The 20,851-nt window shown below is 49.3% G+C and overlaps 3 protein-coding genes across 9 annotated transcripts; 1 reads left to right on the forward strand and 2 right to left on the reverse strand.

Moving 5' to 3' along the window:
* Window positions 1-580: 580 nt before the first annotated feature.
* Window positions 581-6,316, reverse strand: slc39a3 (solute carrier family 39 member 3). Of its 3 annotated transcripts, none has more exons than XM_085472517.1 (4): window positions 6,041-6,316; window positions 3,988-4,241; window positions 2,730-2,860; window positions 581-1,316 (listed from the first exon to the last, which is right to left on the reverse strand). In XM_085472517.1, the coding sequence occupies exons 2-4, from the start codon at window positions 4,187-4,189 to the stop codon at window positions 651-653; spliced, it is 999 nt and encodes a 332-aa protein (XP_085328643.1). In that variant the 5' UTR covers window positions 4,190-4,241; window positions 6,041-6,316; the 3' UTR covers window positions 581-650. The 3 variants fall into 3 exon arrangements, with proteins under 3 accessions (XP_085328643.1, XP_085328645.1, XP_085328644.1); XM_085472519.1 differs by lacking the exon at window positions 6,041-6,316 and adding an exon at window positions 4,376-5,157; XM_085472518.1 differs by lacking the exon at window positions 6,041-6,316 and adding an exon at window positions 4,343-4,388.
* On the forward strand, window positions 5,281-20,721 carry creb3l4 (cAMP responsive element binding protein 3-like 4). Of its 5 annotated transcripts, XM_085472511.1 has the most exons (12): window positions 5,281-5,554; window positions 12,784-12,821; window positions 12,922-13,416; window positions 14,509-14,652; window positions 14,782-15,046; window positions 15,780-15,889; window positions 15,976-16,065; window positions 16,148-16,254; window positions 18,422-18,490; window positions 18,900-18,984; window positions 19,370-19,460; window positions 19,785-20,721. In XM_085472511.1, the coding sequence occupies exons 4-12, from the start codon at window positions 14,512-14,514 to the stop codon at window positions 20,093-20,095; spliced, it is 1,269 nt and encodes a 422-aa protein (XP_085328637.1). In that variant the 5' UTR covers window positions 5,281-5,554; window positions 12,784-12,821; window positions 12,922-13,416; window positions 14,509-14,511; the 3' UTR covers window positions 20,096-20,721. The 5 variants fall into 5 exon arrangements, with proteins under 5 accessions (XP_085328637.1, XP_085328641.1, XP_085328638.1 ...); XM_085472512.1 differs by lacking the exon at window positions 5,281-5,554 and having other exon boundaries at window positions 12,800-12,821; window positions 12,922-13,421; XM_085472513.1 differs by lacking the exon at window positions 5,281-5,554 and having other exon boundaries at window positions 12,800-12,821; window positions 12,922-13,154.
* Window positions 8,067-11,573, reverse strand: LOC146699540 (histidine N-acetyltransferase-like). The gene is made up of 4 exons (XM_085472521.1): window positions 11,283-11,573; window positions 10,408-10,527; window positions 10,087-10,311; window positions 8,067-9,354 (listed from the first exon to the last, which is right to left on the reverse strand). Exons 1-4 carry the CDS (start codon window positions 11,346-11,348, stop codon window positions 8,800-8,802), a joined length of 966 nt encoding a protein of 321 aa, XP_085328647.1. The 5' UTR covers window positions 11,349-11,573; the 3' UTR covers window positions 8,067-8,799.
* Window positions 20,722-20,851: the final 130 nt, after the last annotated feature.

Here is a 20,851-nt window from a genome sequence, read left to right on the forward strand (position 1 = left end):
CCTTGGGACTTTGTTCACGAGGAGGTCGGAGTATCGGTCATGTGATCAGGGTCTTTGCTCCGTCGGTCGTTTCTTCGATGTAACTAAACAGCCAAAGCGTCTCCACCTGGAACCTCCAATAAAAGCTGCCAAACAGGAAGTTCGAACAGCTCGACGACCTGCCGTTACGCCTCTATTAGCCATCAAATATGGCTGCTCTCCCGCTGCACCCTGAACTCTGAGATAGCGCTGCAGCAGGCCAGCCTGCTTCCCATGATGCACTTCTTCCCTCCCTGGGTGTTCGATCGCCTGCTGCGGCTCCTTAGCTTCATCCCGCCTCCCTGAGCCTGCCAGAGGTTTCCTCCTGTTAAAAGGGAGTTTTCGCTCCCCGCTGTCACCAGGTGCGGCTCATGAGGGGGTTTGATTGGTGGGTTTCTGTCAAACCCTGCAGGCGGTCAGAGGAGACCTCGAAGGAGGGCACGAAACTTTAACGGATCAGGTTTGCGGGGTTGTTCTGCTCCTCCCCCTGGCGCTCTCGCGCCGTCTCTCTTTGGCTTAAGTCTTCGTCTCTCGTTAACGTCACAAAAATTAAACACGTGTTCCTAATGAAGCTCTGAACCATGCGACGTCTCTGAAGTCGCACACGGAGCTCGCCCTCTCGCCGTCTGCCTCTACAGTTTGATGAACAGCACGGCGGTCACCATGGCAAAGCCCACCAGCAGCATGGCCACCTTGGTGATGCGGTTCCTGCCGGCGGCGAGCTCGTGCGGTAGGATCTCCATGAAGGTGATGTAGATGAAGGTTCCCGCCGCCAGCCCCTCCAGCGTGCAGCGGGCCAGCTGGTGCCCCGGCGATGTCTTGGTCTCGGTGAGGCCGACGCCCAGGCCGACGCCCAGCGGCGACATGACGGCGAACAGCAGCAGGCAGCCGACCACCACGGAGCGACGCAGCCGGGCCTGACACAGCTTCACGGTTAGGCTGAAGGAGATGATGCTCTTGTGGATCATCAGGGCGAGGCAGATCTCCAGCACCTCCTGCCCCTCCTCCAGCAGCCCCACCGCCAGGCCCTCGAACACCGAGTGCAGCGACAGCGAGAAGACCAGGATGAAGGCGCGCAGGGCGGACTGAGAACCAAAGTCCACGTGGAAGTGACCGTCCGAGTCCGCTGAGCCCCGGCGGCGGTGATCGTTGGATTGAATGCTGGAGTCCACCAGCAGAGAGCGCCGTTCCTCCGGGGACGGCGACGTCTGGTCCTTGAAGGCCAGGACGATTTGCTCCAGGACCAGGACCAGGAAGAAGCCCATAGCCACGATGAACTCGGGCAGGGGGAACTGCAGCTGAGGGAGGAAGAGGAGGAGGAGAAGAAGAGTCAGCTTGAGATACCTACATCTGGATTTATCTCCAGGGTCCAAAACTAAGACCTAAATGTTCACAGATCTGAATGTCCGAATAAATCATCGAAAAAACGTCAATATTTAATAAAACGTTAAGAGTAGAAACTCCAGAACGTTCTCATCGCCATGGACACGATCAATAACACATGACATACATGATCAGAGATGCAGCTTCAACCGGATTACATTTAAATCTCCAAATATGATTTTTATATGCCAGATTTATTTATGACATTAAACCATAAGAATTCATTAAAATGTCCAAATTTGTAGAGGTTTTTTTAAATCCTCCAAGTTTAAATAAATACATAAAAATAAAACTACAAATATGTCCCAAAAATGTGAATATTCTAAAAACAAAAAACCAACATCGTCAATAAAATGTCAAAAAAACTCAAATTTGTTACGTTTGTCCTCAAAATTAAAAGCATCTGTCGGACTTTATTAGCTCCAAACATTCAGAAAACAAATGTTAATGTTGAATAATTAAGACAGCAGAGGAGTGACGGACGGCTCAGCGTCTGTGTCTCTTCCTCTCTGAGTTTGAACGTTTTCACTTCCCTCTCGCTCAGTTTCCTGTGAGCGCTGTGGCGAACTCTGAGGACAGGAAATAAACCAGCTGCTGCTTCAAAATAAAAGCATTTCAACGCTGACAAACTGAATTTCCAGCAACGAGCTCTACGGAGGCCCGACATGACCAAATCTATAAATAAACTTCATTCAACAATTGTGAGAAATAATATTAAATATTTATTATTTATTTAAAAGTACTTATTTTTGTGCTTATTGCAGATTTCCTTTTTTTCCCAGAGGGGTTTCCTGCAGACGTGCTAATGGATGTTTGTGGTGCGACACGCGTGCAGTAAACTGTTTGTGGTGGGGAAACAAAAACACTCGCCAACATCTGCGTGGCCGCTGACTGCAGGCTCGGTGCAGCCGGCCTGAACAGCTGGAGTGTCGGAGGTTGTGCTTTACAAACACCAACATTGTCTGTTCGAGTGCAGCGAGTCAAACAGTCACTTCCTGCCACAGACAGGCCTCGCTCTAACATCAGCTCATTGTTGCAGCATTGAAGCTTTTACTCAGAGTTATCGATCCTGTCACGAGTTAGCTAACAACCAACCACATGACGTCACAGTCGTGCGGACATAAGATGGCGCTAAACAGGATTTTGAAACTTTGACTTTAAGCTGTTTTTTATTAAATCCAGAGTTACATCACTGTCTGAGAGCAGGATCGGTGGGCTCAGCCAGCTCAGACGTTAAAGCATCTCTGAGCGTGACGGTGAGGCTTTACCTGCGGTTTCTCTTCAGGCCTCTTTAACGTGTGCTCAGGTGAGCGTGTGCGCTCTCCTACCTTAATCCCGGCGCTGCTGAAGGCCTCGTTGATGCTCTGCAGGTAGTCGGGCAGCAGGTCCAGCAGGCAGGTGGCGAAGAACACGCCTCCAGCAAAACAGCTGATCAAGCTCAGCAGCAGGCGCCTTAAATCTGCAACACGGACAGCACAGGTCAATCACACGGATCAATCGCACGGATCAATCACACGGATCAATCACACGGGTCAATCGCACGGATCAATCACACGGATCAATCACACAGGTCAATCGCACGGATCAATCACACAGGTCAATCACACAGGTCAATCACACGGGTCAATCACACGGATCAATCACACAGGTCAATCACACGGATCAATAACACGGATCAATCACACGGATAAATCGCACGGATCAATCACACAGGTCAATCACACGGATCAATCACACAGGTCAATCACACAGGTCAATCGCACGGATCAATCACACGGATCAATCACACAGGTCAATCGCACGGATCAATCACACAGGTCAATCACACAGGTCAATCACACGGATCAATCACACAGGTCAATCACACGGATCAATCGCACAGGTCAATCACACGGATCAATCACACGGATCAATCGCACAGGTCAATCACACGGATCAATCACACGGATCAATCGCACAGGTCAATCACACGGATCAATAACACGGATCAATCGCACAGGTCAATCACACGGATCAATCGCACGGATCAATCACACTGCTGCAGAGCCAGAGGTTGAAACTGAAAGCAAACAGAAAGTCAGACTCCTGAAAGGCGTCGTGTAACAGCCCTGCAGAGCAGCGCTCATGGATTCATGTTCTCCTGCTGCAGCTGATCGAGTGACTGCACAGAGATCACACGACGTCACATCTAATCAGCTGGTTAGGAGAAAACAGGAAGTCGAGCTGTGAGATGAAAACACTGCAGACTAATCCTGGAGCTCCGAGCGTGGCTTCGGGCTCAGCGGGATCTAAACCTAAACCCGTTATCCTGCGTCTCCCCACTTCCTCTCATGTATTTTACTACCAGAGCATGTGAAGCCCCACCCACCTGCCTTTAGGAGGCATGGCCAATTGGAAAACCGTTGGCTGAAAGTGGGAGGAGCGTGTTTCTGACCTGCAGAACACCATGCTCAAAAGAAGAATTGTCCATGCAAAGCCAGCATGAGCACGGCTGATTTCAGCCACCCAGTCCAAATATTTTCTTTCTGACGTTCTGACCTCCTCACACAGAAACCGATGTTGGAAACGTTTATCTGCTCAGTTTACCTGGCTGCACGCTGAAGCGCCCCGCCCCTCGGACGATGCAGAGCGGGGCAAATCCGAACAGCAGCGTGACTGACAGCAGGACCGCCAGCGCTCCTAGTTTGATCTCCAGGGCAGGGACGTCAGCCGGGTTCACCTTCAGCGCCGCCGTTTCCTTTGCTGAAGACACGAGGACAGAGGAGGATGCTCCGCCTGCGACAGCCATGTCAGCTCTCTGGACCGGACCGCAACCGTGGACTCGCTCTGAGGACGAGAGTCTGTCAGACAGAGGAAGAACAACACAGTGAGACACATGTTTCATTTGAATGATGGTTTCCTGCAGGTACGGGCGAACTGCGGCGCTGCGCCTGGATCACACCTGTGAGTCTGCAAAGACTAACGCATTACGTACTCCTAGCAGCTGACGATGAAACCTGACGTATGCGATGTTCACAGGCTGCTCTGAGCCAGACACACACACACAATCAGTCAGCATGAGGACGGTGCTCTTAAAGTTTAACCTAGTGATGTGACGTTCTGTATCGAGGCTTCGGAGCGTGTGTCGAGTAATGGAGGGGGCGTTTCCGCGAAGCGCGTATCGAGGCTTGCTTCATTTATGGGAGGAGCTGAAAATGATGACGTCCGAAGCCTCGCTGCCCGGCTGTACCACGTGACTGGTTCATGAAGTGGTTCGAACTTTGCCGCGAGCTATGACAGCGATATAAACCCTCAGACTTCATTCAAAATGTGGGTGTTTGATGGAGAGTTGCGGTTAGTGAGAGTTAGAGACCGTTTGGAGGTTTATGAGAGTGAGGAGAGAAAGTCAGGAGAGAATGGAGCCAGCTAAGAAGAGGAGGATGTCCTCCCCTGTGTGGGAACATTTTGATCTTATTCCTCCCAACAAGGTATGTAAATTTCTACAGAAGATGTATTTTCATGATACTGATGGTGCAATACAATTTATGTTGAGCTGTCGTTACTTTTGTACAAGGTGAAGTGTTTGCTATGTGCCAGGGAGCTGGGATATAACAACAACACCTCATCCATGCTTAGGCACTACAGAGCTTTGCATGAGAATAAGAGGAACACCGATTGTGGAGCAAGACCAGGTGAGCCATCAAATGCAATGATAATATAGCATGCAGTAATGTTACTAAATGATATAACAATATTATACAGCTGTAATAAGTTACGTGTGTGATATTTATATCTGTGCTTTGTCTTTATTGTCTTTCCATACTGCCACTATAAATATACACAGTATACTGCCATCACTACAATATACATGTGTTACACACTCCTTTTGTTGTTGACATTTACAGGCTGTGTGCAAAATGCCACACTCTTCAAATTCATGCCAGCTATTATTTTTACGTCCAGTAGGTGTCCTGCTAGAGCAAATGAAGCTTCAAGAAGCTTCGCGTTGGGGTGAACTTCCTGTGTGATGTTTAGCTCATGCAGCAAACAGAGATGTTTGTGATGTGCAGAGCGCCATGAGTCATGTGACCCCAGGAATCGATAAGAGCAGCAAACAGAGGCAGCGGCGCGCTGACAGGAAGTGCGGTGAAGAAGGCGGATTAACTGAAAGCAGGTGTGAGTGGCTCAGACGGAGGGGCGGGTCTGATCTGATTGGGGGGGATTTCCACGTTATTTCAGGACGTGTCTGAAATCGGAGTGGGCGGTCCCCCTGCAGTTCCTCTGCTGTGCCGCAGGGGCAGCAGCGAGTCAGGCAGAAACAAACATGTTTACAGACTGAGGCACGGGGTCAGAGGTCAGATCAGTTTGTATCCGACTGCTGGTGAGTCGAATAACCGAATATTAAGCAGCTGCGCAGATTTACCACAGCTGTAACATCTGCTACGTCATAAAGATGTGCACCGACTCTTCCTCGCGCAACTAATCAGACGTTAAAGGGGTTTTAGTTAGTGCGCACGCGCAGTCTGTGAGTCATGGAGGCGTAACCGTGGTAACCATCGTGTGTTTCCCGCTGATGATCCCGAGGTAACGGAATATTTTTACTCCGGAGCAGATCACGGTCCCGCGCACAGACTCCGCTCAGGTGTCCAAACACCCTTACCTGTTCAGCCGCGGGCTCGCGCTCAGGTGAGGCTCTCGGTATCAGAGCTGATCGGCGGCGTGAGCTTCTCTCGGTGCTGCTCTCCGGGAAGTGGTGACTCAGTTCCCACCAGCTGATCCCGCCTCGTGAGGGAGCTGCTGTGAAGCGCTCCGCAATAAAACACCGCATTTCCTCTTTACAAAATAAAAGCCCGTCAGTGTTTGGTTTCCGGTTCGGTCCTGGGTCCAGCAGGAGGAGACCCCGGACCATCAAACGCTTCCTGTCCCTCATGTATGTGACGTCATAACGCTAAAGTTTTCATTTATGTTGAAAAATCACAGATTTTCTTCATGTTTACCCTCGATGATCAGTCATCAATAACAGTCAATCAGGTAAGTCAATCAGAAAAGGGTAATTGAGTTCATCTCAGCCTTTTACGAGCCACGTCTTACGTTTTTAATCATTGATCTGTAATATTTATGGATCTGTGCGTGGGTTCGCAGCACAGGTGCTCTGTCACACCTGATCCTATTGATCCAAACGTTTGACTGCTGATTGGTGGGGGAGCAGAGCCTTCCTCTCCTCTGAAGTGAACGTTCGTCTTCAGCTTTATTTTCCTGATGCGCTTTAATTTATTCAATTAATAAATTGTTGTTTAAAAAAAGTTGCTGTGGTTTTATTTTGCTGCAGTGAAAACTGTCAGAAGCTCATGTTCATCTTTATTTTTAATTCTCAGCCTACACAAAGGCATTTACTGATTCTTTTCTCAAAAACTAAACGTGAGGCTTTTATTTTGAAGGCCGAAATCCCCTGTCGTTTTCTGACTTCACTCAGCTGGAGCGGGAGGCGGATCCTTCCAGCTGCTGACTTTGTAGCTTAACAGGAATCCCAAGAGTCCATGTTAGTGTCACTTTCCATCACTCATTAATCACAGGAGGTCAGAGGTCAAACGCCACTGCCTGTTAGTGACTGTGTGCGTGACACTGTGGAAGCTTCACTGGTACATAAATCACACAATGCTGCAGTCAGCACTCTGGCAGCAGTAAAACGTCTGTTAAGCTGTTTGTGGTTAGAGCAGCTGTGAAAACTTCGGGCTCAAAGGTCACAGTAAGCACAAACAAAAGTCGTCCTGGCCTTTGGAAGCAATGCCTCATGATCCAAAATCATTACTGAGACACAGATACCAGAAACCACACCACAAAACTTCAAAATGACTAAAAATCTACTTCATTTACATGAAAAACCATAAAAAACAAAGCAGATGACCTCAAATTTAGGACCAATCACAGTGAAAAAATTAAATTATACACAAGGATAGACAGATACTATGAAAAAATCCAGACGTCCAACTATCAACTTCATTTAGATGCAGAAACACAGAAAGAGACTGAAACACACGAAATAGCCAAAGTACTAAACCACAGACTGTAAACAAAGATGGACAGAGCTCCTTAAACCTGCATTGCCTCTTCTGTCCATCAGGGGGCGACTCCTCTGTGATCTCTAATGAGTGGCAGGTGTGGCTGATTACAACATGATGCTTTTCTGGACTTTTCTACTCGGTCAGAACCCAAACAGGAACCTTCACAACACCGAGTAAACTCCACAGTGGACACCAGGGAAACACAAAAACACACACCACAATCCAAGAAGCACAAAGAAGCCCACACTCAAAGTTCACCACCTTTAAAGCTCTCCGATAACGCTGTAGAAATCCAACACAGCGTCTGAAAGGTTTTTATAATGTGGGAAAGAACAGTGTGATTCTGGGAATCTGAAGGTTTGTCGTTTCCGTCCAGTCCGAGCCGTCTTTGGCTCCCTGCAGGAACATCGAGACTCAATCGACAAACATTTAGCTTTTAGTTCACCTTGTAAAGTGTGCATGTGTAAAAAGTGGCTGGAGGACAGAAACAGAAATATCTTCTCACTTCACTCGGACGATTCCAGAAACTGACCTTTGCCCCCAGAGGCGAGGTCAGCTGATGGGTTTCCCGCCTGATTCGGTGGATTTACAGGGCGAGGCACTCAGAAAGACCACAGAGCCAGATCAAGATTCAAATATCTGATTTTATTTATATTCAAGCAGCAACAACCTGGTGATTACATATCGACAGTCAGAATTTTAAGAACGTTTCATGCGTGGGTCAGCAGGTGAACATAAAGGTGTGTGTCAGGTAAAGGTGCATCACATGAGATCATAAACAAACCTTATCTTCCACACAAAGACAAGCCTGTCAACACTGCTGCGTCTGTCACACGCAGACAGTAAAAATCACTTTATGTCCGTCAGACGGTGTCTTAGATTTAAACACGAAGCTTTGTTTAGCAGAGAAAACTCTTCTCGTAGGTACGCGTCAGTGCGAGGAGCCATTTGAGGCACCGCTGTTAACCGTTCAAGGATGAAGACAGTCCTCACAAAGCCAATTCAATCCTCCAAGAACAGAGAAACCTTCCCGATTGTCACACGTGACTTATGAACGTTTGGAAGAATGGAAAATATCTGAAACGTGCTGAAACTCCACAACAACCTCTAGCAGCTGACCTAGAACCGAGGTTCTCTCAGCTGCTAGCGGTTACCTCTGAGTGACGATGATGATTTCCTATTGAATTGTTAAAACTCACACTAGTGCTTCTAAACAAACTTATAACATTTAATTAAACCTGCATGTGGAACCTCACGGGATCCTGGGAATCCAGGACAAAAGGTTTGGAAGTGTTTGAAGGAATCCTGGCAGAGGTCAAAATATCCGCCAGCATTCAAGCTGTCACACCGAGGCCAGTCAGAGGTCTGTCTCCAGTATGACTTCCTCCCAGTAGTCCTTAAAAAATGACACGTTTGCATCGTTCTGACAGAACTGACGTAAGCCCGCCCACAGCCCAGGATCCACGTAGGTGTGGCAGACCAGGTAACCTTTAAGACTCGGCAGGAAAGCTTCCAGTTGTGCCAGAAACACGGCGCACACCGATGTCAGACTGCGGCCAAAGATGTTGATGTTGAGGCGCATGGCATTGTGGCGGTAGGGTACGGCATACGGTGGCGTGCCCAGACTGAGGGCAGCGGGCTCGAACTCACGGTCTACGATCCACGTTAGGCCTCTGCGCTGCAGCACCTCTAGGTTGGCCTCCACCGGCTTCAAGGGCTCCCAGTCGTTGATGATGGTTTTGCCGGGCAGCAGGTTGGAAACCACGTGGTCGGACAGGACCAGCGTCTCAGCCTGCCGCCAGCTCAGCGTGACCGGACCACAGGAGGAGTCGGCGTGGAGCGGATGTTTGGATCGAAGCTCAGTGATGAAGGAGCCCAGGTTGACCGCCTCACAGCACAAAGACAAGATGGCCTGCAGGGGGCGACAGAGAGGACGGGGTGAGTCTGTGGTTTACTTACCTGTTCTGGTTCGACTCATCGCAGTCGCTCGGGAAACAAGTCCAAGTTCAGGCTTGGTCACAACATGCAACCGGACTATTCATGCTGTGATCCAGTCCATCATCCAATCACGTGGCATGTGTGCTCTTCACCCCCGTCACGAGTCTGAGGCCAAACTAAGAACCGCACATCTGTAGTTTCCATTCAGTGGACACGGAGGGATCGTTTACAGTCCAGGCTGAAAAACCAGGCGGACTCTTCAACTGTAAGTGCTCAGAGCACGCTCAGTCTTAGGATGTGTCTGCAGCATCACGGTAACCACGACAACAAAGGCCACCTTGCAATAACTAGAAGCCAGCGGTGATCTCTGACCAAACGTCAGTGTGATGACACTGTGCCGGTCCTGCAGTCCTAACAGGAGAGTAATTATAAATTAATTCAAGTCGTTATTTATTTTTAAAAACCCTTTGATTCATTTCCTATGAATATCGACACATTAGCTTTACTTCTCAACCACGACGTTCATGAACTGAAAGTCTACGTGCTTCAGGAGGACGCGGCATTTCTGCACAGCACGGTCAGAATAAAGGGAACGGCGCCGCTCGAACAGACGCATCAGCTTCTGCAAACAGCTGCGCGACGTCGCTGTGATGAAGAATTATCACCAACTTTGGTCACAATCACAAACCGGTGGACTGTGACACACCTCCTTTGCGATGAGCCTGTACTTGGCGAGCGTCTTCACTGAAGGATTGTCTCCTCGGCTCAGCCTCACAGCAGAGATTTCTGGGTAGTAGCGGCGGACGTAGTTGGTCACATGCGTCTGGAGGGCGCTGGCGATGCCGCTGCCCCTCAGATCGGACACCACCCTGCGCCCCTGAAGTACTGCCGTCTGACCGCCATCCACCAGGAGCGCAGACTCCAGCGCCACCTGCAGGGAGATGGAGAATGCAGCTCAGTGTAGAAAAACAGAGCCGTGAAATGAAAACTGCGGTCTGCTTCCTCAGGGCTCGCCTTCACGCCTCACCACTCTGCCGTCGATCCGGGCGATGAAGACGACGCGTCCAGGCTCCTGCAGCCAGCGGTGAAAGAAGGCGGCCATGTAATCGAGCCCGTTGTAGTCATCAGGCGTGCAGATGTTCAGGACCTGCGGGACAACACGGGCTCTGTTAGGAACGACGCTCTGAGGACACCTGGGCGTTCCTGACTCCGCCTCAAACAGACGTCAGAATACAGACAACTTCTAATTGGCGCAGAGCAAACGACGACACACGGGTCCGTGACGCTCAGCACTGATTTTAAGTTTGGCTGTTAAAGCCTTCCATCAATCACCTCCACGACATCTCCCAGGTTAACCACAGGTCAGAGGTCGTCGCTGCTCCCAGCAACCTCCCTCGCCTGAAACTAAAGGGTCCACGCCTCTGTCTGTCCCCACGGAGACCCCTTTAGACCTTTAAATCAGCTCTGAACGCGTCGTCTGTCTGAGGTGCTCAGAGTTTATCACTGTGATTTTATTTGACTGCTCAGATTTTCTTCAGGTATCGATTCTAACTTGTGACTCCTGCAATTCATGTGTGTCCTTTGTCCCTGTGAGAAATGACAAAGCGCCGAAGCAAACAGGAAATGAGGCCATGAGGTTTTTTTAGTTAGTCACAGCAGTAAATTATGTGATGTTCAAAGTTTTTTAAAGCTGTTCAGCGGCGTGCTGCAGCGGTGTGCACTCCTTCACCTCATATGTTTTATGGAGCAAACGCCATAAAGGCGAAGAGAACCGCTCGAGCAGCCGCGGTCAGTCGTCCTATCAGTGGCTTCAGCCTGTGCATTCAGCCTGAGTTCACATCTCGCACTCTGACCTGTGATCTTTAGAGAGTCATGTGACTATTAATGGAAAAATGTTGGGACCTGCTGGAAGTCCTGCTCCTGGGCCAGGCAGTACACCACATCAGCTGCTTCCCCTCCTGCAGACATCCTGGTCCTGTTTCAGCCCCTGAGGTGTTTCCTGCACGCTTCGGTCTCCAGAACCTCTGAAGCACTTTGCACCTGCAGAGAGCGGTCGACGGTTCCTCTGCGAAGCTTCTGGAGAGTCCAGAGGTCAGAAAGCTGTCTGCTCAGCCAACGCTCAGGGCTGCGTTCAGCATCCACACCCCTGCAGCTGGGGCTGGAGTGCTGACAGCGTTCGCCTCTCACAGCGATAGTTTCATCTGTCAGATTATCATCGTTTGTGTCTCTGAGTGCTTTAGTGGTAAAACTGATTCAGATTTTCAGAATAAAAGCTTTGTTTCAGCATTAAAAACATGTAAAATTCTTTCTGCAGGTGCGTAAAGTTCAAACTGTTCAAACTCCACTTCTGCAGAACTTCGGGTGACTGTGAATGCAGCTTCTGAAGCCACGCCCTCTGCCGAGGATTTCACCAGGAGAGGATCCATCAGCATCCAATCAGATGGTGGAGGTGTGAGATTTAAAGAGTTACCTGTAAGAGGAAACCTTCAGAGACCAAACAGTCACACCTGGTGGTGAAGTGCCAGCGCTGCAGTCACGGTGACGGGGCAGGTGTTTAGGAGCAGGGCTCTGGTTGGGTTTGCTGGTTTAGACTTGTAAATACTAATAAAAATGAACAGAAAAACAAAGGGGAGGAGCCTCATGTTGGAGAAGCAAACATGTCGGCACAGGTGCTGACCAACTCGCAGAGAACAGTGTGCTCGTAATTACAGATGTTCAGGTTTTCTGCTGCTTCAGCCTGAGGCACACATCACACTCGTGCTTCTACATCCTCTGCTGAGCAACCTCTGACCTCTGACCTGCTGCTCAGGTTCAACAGGTAGTGGTCAGAGTGAATTGAGCTGCTGTGAGATTAACTTTGAGAAAATGCTTCTCGTGGCCGTCAGGATGGGCATGTGGGTGAAGTGTGGGGTCAGGCCTCTTAGGTCCAAATCAGTCGGTTCTCCTCTCAGCATCTCTACAGAGGAACACCTTAGCCCCCCCCCCCCCCCCCCCCCCCATATGACACAGAGTCATATGATGGCTGATAACACGGGAACCGTCAGAGGAGCCGTCTTCAGCAGAGCCTCAAACCTCCAGAGCCCAGAGGCAGGAGAGCAGGTCCAGGGACACGTGGAACATCTGCATGCTGCAGATGGAAGCGATCCCTCCATCTTTGTCCAGGGTGGGCTCCTGCACCGGATGCACGGTCATTGGATATTCCATGACGCTGTAAATCACGTCAGACCGGAGTCATTTTTATCAACTCTTAACCTTTAACAACCTGCTGCAGATTTGAACTCACTGTTCAAACTGGCTAATTCGCTTTAGTGCTGATTTTATCTGTTGTCAAGTTTTGTTTTGCAATTCTAACTTATTTTATATAGTTTTAAAACTATTTTCCTTTTCATTTTTTCTTTTGTAGGTGATCTTCGGTTTCTGAAAGGCGCCCTCAAATAAAATGTATTATTATTATTATTATTATTATTATTATTATTATTATTATTACTATGATAATGACATTAATAATAATATTATTAACATTCCTGTTGGTGGCCCTCAGACAGCAGAGGGCTCTGTTTAGTCTGCCTGATTATAGGAAGAGAAGAAGAAGTCGGGCATGCGCAGAGGCGGAGGAGGCTGTGAGCTGCCAGCTGGACTCCGTGTTCCACCGTGAAGCGACACGAAGGTCCGTGTGTGTGTGAGAGAGAGAGAGAGGAGGAGGAGGAGCACCGCTGATGAAGATCCGGAGCGTTTGTACCGGAAACGACAACAGCAGAGCTCCGTGTGTCAGCTGTGAGTATCCTCTGCTGCTCCTCCGGTCCGACCGGGACCGCGCCTGGAGAGTGCTGGAAAGTTTTTGAATGGCACACAAAGAGGAAGAGTGAGAAAAGTACTGAGTTTAGAAGTACTCTGTTACAGTAAAAGTACAGGAGTGTGCTGTGCGGTTATGAGAAGTCATAAGTGTCACTGCAGGTGTGACCAGTGGGAGTCTGCACATGCTCAGTTCGACCCTCTCCTGGGTAGACAGTAGGAGCTTGGACCATTTGTTTTGGAGGTAAGGTGAGTTTACCTTCATCTCTGACTGAGTAATCTAAAGTAATCCCATTCTGGGTGTCTCGCCTCAACCCGGGACCTCATTAGTGAATGAGCCCGGTTGGATGAGCTCTGCTCCACCCTGGCTGTGGCGAGCGTGCTCTGGGTTGGAGCGTTTCACCTGGTGTGTTGTTGTGATGTCGTTCGTCTCAAGCTGAGACTTTGCAAAGGCTGTATATCAAAGATGGACACGTCTGCTGTGACACTGACCGCTGGTTGAAGTCCCGCGTTGATTGTTGATGTCATCGGTTGTTTGCAGCCACCCAACGACCAATGAACCAATGGCCCTCAGTCTGCAGGAGAAACGTCCTTGTGGTTTCTTTGGGCGCTCGCAGGCTGCCGTAGCGGGCTGTAAACATGTTGTAAAGTTTTAACCTGAGGGTCTGAGAGATCACCTCACTGCTGGACTGCAGCTTGTGTCCATCTTTTACGTACAGTCTAACAGGAAGACCTTTGCTAGACCATAATTGGGACAACAGGTGATGATATAGGTGTGGCGGGTACAGCTGAGGCTGGCTGGGTGGAGTGTTTCCCTCTGAAGCACGACTTGGATTCACCCGTGAGGCTGTTTTATTGATCAGCTCATGTGACTTCAGGTAAATCGGAGGCGGTCTCAGTCTGCAGGTTCCTCGCTGTCGTGTTTGGAAGCTAAGAGACGTGGGACAGGTCGGGCTTGTTTGCGGAGAAACACGTTTGGCAGCCTATCAGGTCTCAGCTCAGGTGTGTGTGCGTTTGGGTGTGTGCCTACCAGGATGTCCTCCTCAGAGCTGCTTTACCTGCTCTCCACACACACACACACACACACACACACACACACACCTGCTTTGTCTGTTTGTCAGCTGCTGCTAGGTCATGTGACCCACACAGATGCCTTTTGCACACTGCTGCAGCTTCTCAGGCTTTCAGAACAGCGAAGGTGTCGTATTCAGGAACTCGAGCTGAAGAGCTTCAGCTGTGACCTCTGCTCTGCTTTCCCATACAGTGTCCGCCTCTAGCTCCTCCTCCTCCCCCCACTCTGTCTGGTACTGATCCAGGTGTGAACCTGTGTCTGCAGGTGATGGATGCAGAGAGCGGGGAGCTGTTTCTCGGCGTCATGGCATCCGGGAGCTGGCAGCTCGACGGTCCGTTCTCCTCCTCAGAGCTCATCCCGGCCGGCTCAGAGAAACCCCTGCAGGACTGGGCGGTGGACCCCGAGTGTGTGAGTGTCTGTGATCACATGACCACTCAGAGAGGAAGTGTTTATTTGAAACTTTGAAGTGGCGGCGAGTTTTTCCATGTCTGATGTGGCCTTGCTGTTCGTGACTGTGTAAAATGTGACCTTCATCAGATTCTCAATGACAGCGACTCCGAGGACGTCCTCCACGCCGTCAATCCAAACGAGGTGTTTCCCAGCGGGCCACCGGCTGACCCGTCATCAGAGAGCGACAGCGGGATCTCCGAGGACCCCGCCATCGAGAGTCCTGTCACCACGGTGACTGCAGCGGGCACCCAGCTGGCGCCAACGACAGTTTACCAGCTGGTTTATGACATCAGCGGGCTGGGCGGTGCTAAGACTGGAGCTGGACAGGAGAACATCATCTCCATTGAGCTCGGTGAGGCCACGCTTTGTTTCTGCCGTTCAGGATTCGACGAATCAGGCGACATTCAGCGGCGGCAGCTAGCTTCATGCTCGTGTCGACTGAGCTTAAAGAAGTTTGTTTCATTAAAGCATCAGCAGATGATTCATGCTGAGAATCAGCTGAAGTCCAACTTTAGTGTAGTACCGGTGTCTCCACCAGGGGGCGTGTGAGTATTAACAGAAGCTATAGCATACATTTTCATTGCTATGCAGATGATGCCCAGCTCAGTGGTCCCTCAGATGGTCCCGCCCCTCCCGAGCCTGGCTCTGCTGGAGGTTACTTCCTGTTAAAGGGGAGTTTTTCCTTCCCACTGTCGCCAAAGTGCTTGAGTGTTTGTCTCTATGTTTGGAGGGTCTTTACAATATAAAGCGATTGATTTGGCGCTACATGAACAAAGTTAATTGAATTTAATTACGAACTCGTTCTGATGTGAAACTGCGAGCTGGTTTTGCACATGGATGAAACACTGCCCCCTGCTGGTGACGTCATGGTTAGTTTGGAACGATGATGATTTTAAATCATTGTTTAATATTTTTAGGTGGCGTTCACGGCACGAGACTGAAGCTTTCAGCTTCCTGTTAAACGACCTGGTGTGAAGCCAAAAACTATGACTCCACCCATTTAAAGAAAAAATCGACAGTGTGATGTAAGCGCGGCAGAAACAGGAAGGTGTGGCGTCGTTAACGGTGGTGCGCTCTCTCTGCAGATCAGTGGAGCTCTCAGCTGCTGCTGTCGGACTCGTGCGTCGTGAGCGAACTACCTGTGGTTTCGGCGCCGCGGCTCGCCATCCCTCCTCCCAGCCTCGACGACGACCTGGTGAGCCTCTGTTTCCTTTTTTTTTTTTTTTCCTTGTCCTTCGTCAGGCTCCGCCCTAACGACTCATTCTTCTTCTTGTGTTGCAGCTGTGCCTGGATCTTCAGCTGACCGAGGAGGAGCAGAAGCTGCTGACCCAGGAGGGCGTGTCGCTGCCCAGCAACCTCCCCCTCACCAAGGTCGGGTGCACAGATGCTCTCAGGCCGCCGCGTTTCTGTGTCAGGTGCACGCTGCTGACTTTGAACCGAACTTTATTCACAGGCCGAGGAGCGAATTCTGAAGAAGGTCCGGAGGAAGATCCGCAACAAGCAGTCGGCTCAGGACAGCCGGCGGCGGAGGAAGGAGTACATCGACGGGCTGGAGAGCAGGTAACCGGCCAGCTGACCGCCGCCGCGTCGCTGACAGAGACTCCATTTCCAGACGTGTTGTGAGGTTTTTTCAGCGAGTCGATAGTTCGCCCCCCCGCCTTCATTTATCTGCTCTCACTTTCAATTTGAACTTCCTTCCATCCTCCAGGGGTCGTGACCCCGCTGAACTTCAGCCGTCTCCAGTGTCGCAGTCCGCGTCACGAGGGTTAACGCTGGATGAGGGCGGCGTTGTCACACGTTCACCTGCAGATTGGCTGCTATGAGCAGGAGAAGGAGGGGCTCGCTCTGTGTCAGCCAGAGCGGCTCAGATGTGTTTTTGTTGTGGGTTCAGACTAGAGCAGGGCGATATGGCCAAAAATATTTATCACGATATATATTTGAAAATTTGCGATAACGATATAACTGACGATATAATTGATGCGAGACAAAATACAACTCCACAACATTACTAGCGCAAAAAGACAACCTTCCATTTATTTTCACTTAAACAAGAAGCTGGTTTTTATGTACATTAAAGCTTTATAAAAATGTAACAGTGCAAATGCAAATTCCTTGCTGAAAGTTAAACCAAAAGGCATTTCCAGTAGAAATGGGCTGACATATCCTGAGCATAACCATGTATAATATCCACTGAAGTTAAAAAGAGGTGCTTTGCAACATTAAACTGCAGTGTGCAGTACGTATTTTTCGGACCATAAGGTGCACGGGATTATAAGGCACATTAAGCGAAACAAAGCAGTGAGATAAATCAAACTTTATTAAACTCATTCTTCTTGCTTCCTCCACTTCTGTACCATTGATTCATTAATGTTGAATTCTCTGGCAGCTGCTCTATTCCCATGTTGTTGCAGTATATTAATGACTAACCTCGTATTGTGGATGGATTATCTCAGTTGTTCTCCTGACTGAAGTTTGGTCCGTTTACAGCATCCTGCCATGCGATTGCATTTGTCTCTAACCATGAGGAACCTTCACGTTAACTTTTATAAGTGGAAAAGTGTTAGTGTTCGTCCTCCAGCTTCACTGTTTATGTTATGCTAACATAGCTGTGTCGCTAGCGATCACGTAGCACATCATTATATACCAGCTAGCCCAACTTCAGTAACCCTACAAACGTCACTGCTGTTTAGTTTCCTGTCTTCATTTATGTTGCAAGTGATAGCAGAGCTGTACGTTTGAATTTTTTCAGAAATCTCTCAGTCAGAACATGCTATATCATGCTTAGGTAACTAGCGAAACTAGCGAGCTAACTTCCGCTAGCTTCCTGCTAACTTCTAACTCCGTTAAATGTAATAACTTTTGTTTTCATGGATGCCTGGAAGTTAAACTTCATAGTTACACCTGGTAAAGCAGCAATGCTGATCGTTTTATTAAAGATGAAAGAATTTAGACAGTTTTTAACTCTAAGTGATGCTGCAGTGTTGTTTGACCTGAAGCATACGGAGTTTAGGACCCAGATTACTCCCAGATTTAAGAGCATCTTAGTCCGACAAATACGACAATAACGACGGCCGCTTGCATGTTCTGCAAAAAAATGTGCTTTGTTGTGTATCTGACGGACAAACACCAAACCAGTTCCACATCACTGAAGTTGCACCATTTTTACAAACCAATTCTGGTTCATCTGTTTCACTCAATAATCGGCCATGTGCGTATGAAAACAAAGGCACTGCGCATGCGCGTTTTACTCCCATTCTATCGCGATATTTCATTTTCCTATCGTTGCCTAACATTATACCGGTATTACCGTGAACGGTATAATATGGCCCAGCCCTAGTTCAGAGTAATGAGGGAGTCACAGCTGTGTGTTAAATCGATGCTATAGGTCCGTCGTGACCACAAACCCCGCCCCATATTGTGTTTCCTCCTGCGACTTCTTCAGCTTAGAGAAACCTCAGTGCCACCTGTTGTATTGGTGATGAAACCGCAGAGCGACAGAAAGTTACGCCTTGACACCGAGCGGCGTCGCCGGGTTACTGGCGTTAAACTGTCATTAACGAAGACGGCGCTAAACGTGTTTTTAAAGCTCTCAGCCTCACAGGCAGAGTTACATCTGTGTGAGCGGTGATGTAAATAACCTTTACATGTACGGCTTCATGTCCTGTTCAAGTCTGCACAGAGGTCCCCATGGTAACACCTGTGTGTGTGTGTGTGTGTGCGCTGACAGGGCGGCGGCGTGCTCGATGCAGAACAAAGAGCTGCAGCGGACGGTGGAGCAGCTGGAGAAACGTAACAAGTATGAACACGCTTTGCTGATTATTGAGGTCACAGAGAGGTCACTTCCTGTGACATAAACACAGGGAACGATGTCGAGCTCACACTCTGTAGGTTTTATTGTAATCTCACACAGTTTGGTGACATGAATACCACAGACATGTTATTCCAGACACTTCTGTCACAAACAGGATCAGAAACATCCACATCAGGGAGACCTCCCTGTGGTTCTGACTCCCACCAGCAGGGGGCACTGTGCTCTCACTTTAAATGTGAACCTCGGACAGCTCAGTCACGAGGACCTGAGTCTGTCTGAAACAGTCAGATTTACTTTTTAGTTTCTTCTTGAACTTCCTGCTGAGTTTGCTGCTTGCTGATTGGTTCACCTGCTCAGGTAAGCCCTAACCAGCCCCTGTGTTCCTGCTCCTCAGCTCTCTGCTGGCTCAGCTGCAGCAGCTTCAGTCTCTCATCAAGCAGACGGTCAGTAAAGGAGCCCAGACCAGCACCTGCCTACTGGTACGACCACCTTAAACCCGTTAAGGTGGAATGAAGTCTGTTTTGTTTTTGTTTGTTTGTTTTAGTTCTGCTCCTACACACACACACACACACACACACACACAAGCCCGTTCAGCTATCTTAGTGAGGACCTTCATTGACCTTAATAACCCTAACCATGAATGAATGCTGACCCTAAACCTAACCATAACCGAATTGTAACCCTGACACTGAAACCACATTTTGAGCTTCAAAAATGTCTTCAGACTTGTGAGGACCGGGTTGTGTGTCCTCACAAGTGACTGTTCTCACAAGTATAGTAGAATGCAGATTTCGGTCCTCACAATGACAGCTAGACAGGAACACAGACACACACACTCTGACCCTGCTCCTCGTGTGTCTTCAGATCATCCTCGTCTCTCTCGGTCTGATCATCCTGCCGAGCTTCAGCCCGTTCAGCCGCCACCGTGCAGACGACGACTACAGACCCACAGGAGGTTGGTCCCTGATGACATCACTTCCTGTTTGAGCATCTGTGATGGCAGCACAGGGTTTAGATGGAGGCTTTTGGGGAAGCTGAGAGTTTGTAGGATTGAACATTTTAAATAAAAATAGTTCTTCAGGCGCTCGAGCGCTTCCTGACGCTCGCTGTGTAAATATGGCGACGCAGGTAAACGCGGTAAATCCTGGTCTCATGTTGTCGGTGTGGCAGGAATGTTGCCTCAGAGACTGGAAAATGAATCCTAGGAATAACTTCGGTCGCGTTTTCTCCTCGGCACGTCAAACCGCTGGACTCATGATTTATTTTTTCATCTTTCCAGTGATTTCCAGAAACATCCTGACGGATCCGTCGTCCTCTCAGCCGACCTCAGACGACGCCTACGGTGCGACGTCCCTGCAGTCTGAGTCCCCCGCTCTCAGCCAATCAAAACCTCCTGAGGGAACGTCGAATCTCCCAGAACCAACAGAAAACCACGAACACGCAGCCGCAGACGGTACGGAGGGGAGCCGGTCGGGAAACGGCTCGGTGGTTACTGCCGAGCAGACGGAACCCGGCGCCCTCGGCCAGAAGTCGACGGTCCGAGGAGGACGGCGCGATCAGGCCAAACCGGGACACGCCGATGAGATGTAGAAACCGGACTTCCTGTTTTGAAGGAAAAAAACCCGACCTGCCCAATCGATCAGCTGATCGGTGCTGATTTATGGTGGTGGATTTCAAATGATCAAAAACACCAGACGGTATTATTCACGCCGAAACAAACCCTGTTAGCATCTACGGACATCCAGCACGAAGGTGAAGGTTCAAACTCGCCGTGGCTTTTCACCGTCGCCTGTTAGCATGCTAAGTCACGAGTACGCCAAAAGTCTTTGTTTGTTTAATAAATAAAAGGTTTTCTTCACAAATACGTGAGCAAACGTTACTTGTTTGAGTTGCAGCGTTGCTCACACGCCACGTAAACGTGTGGATGTTAGCAGCGCGCTGCGGTGACCGCTTTTCTTTTTCTTTCTGGGATGAAAAATGAATCAGTTGTGACGTCTGGAGTGATTATTGCCAAGTTTGATTTTTTCTTGTAGCGTGTCCTGATCATAAAGGAGCTAAATCATCTACAAACTGCTGCGAGGAGCTCGTGCACCTTTGTGACACGTGGTGACCTCATCATTTCAGACTTTGGCCACGCTGAATGTGCAGAGCGCCCCCTGAAGTGAAACGTGTGTAAATGTCTTTCTGGGTGAATTAAACTGTTTTTGCTGATCTCAGTTTCTTGGATTGATTCGTTTGTTTTGCTGCGTCTGAACTTTGACCTTTAAACGCTGTCAGACTTCACGGATCCGCCGGTCCCTGCAGGCCGAGCAGAGGAACCTGTTTCAGTTTCACCTCCGTACCTCC

The sequence above is a fragment of the Copadichromis virginalis genome, linkage group LG11 (genome assembly GCF_057382275.1).
Source record: "Copadichromis virginalis isolate Kocher_CV1m ecotype Utaka linkage group LG11, C_Virginalis_male_GT1.1, whole genome shotgun sequence".
NCBI classification, from domain to species: Eukaryota; Metazoa; Chordata; class Actinopteri; order Cichliformes; family Cichlidae; genus Copadichromis; species Copadichromis virginalis.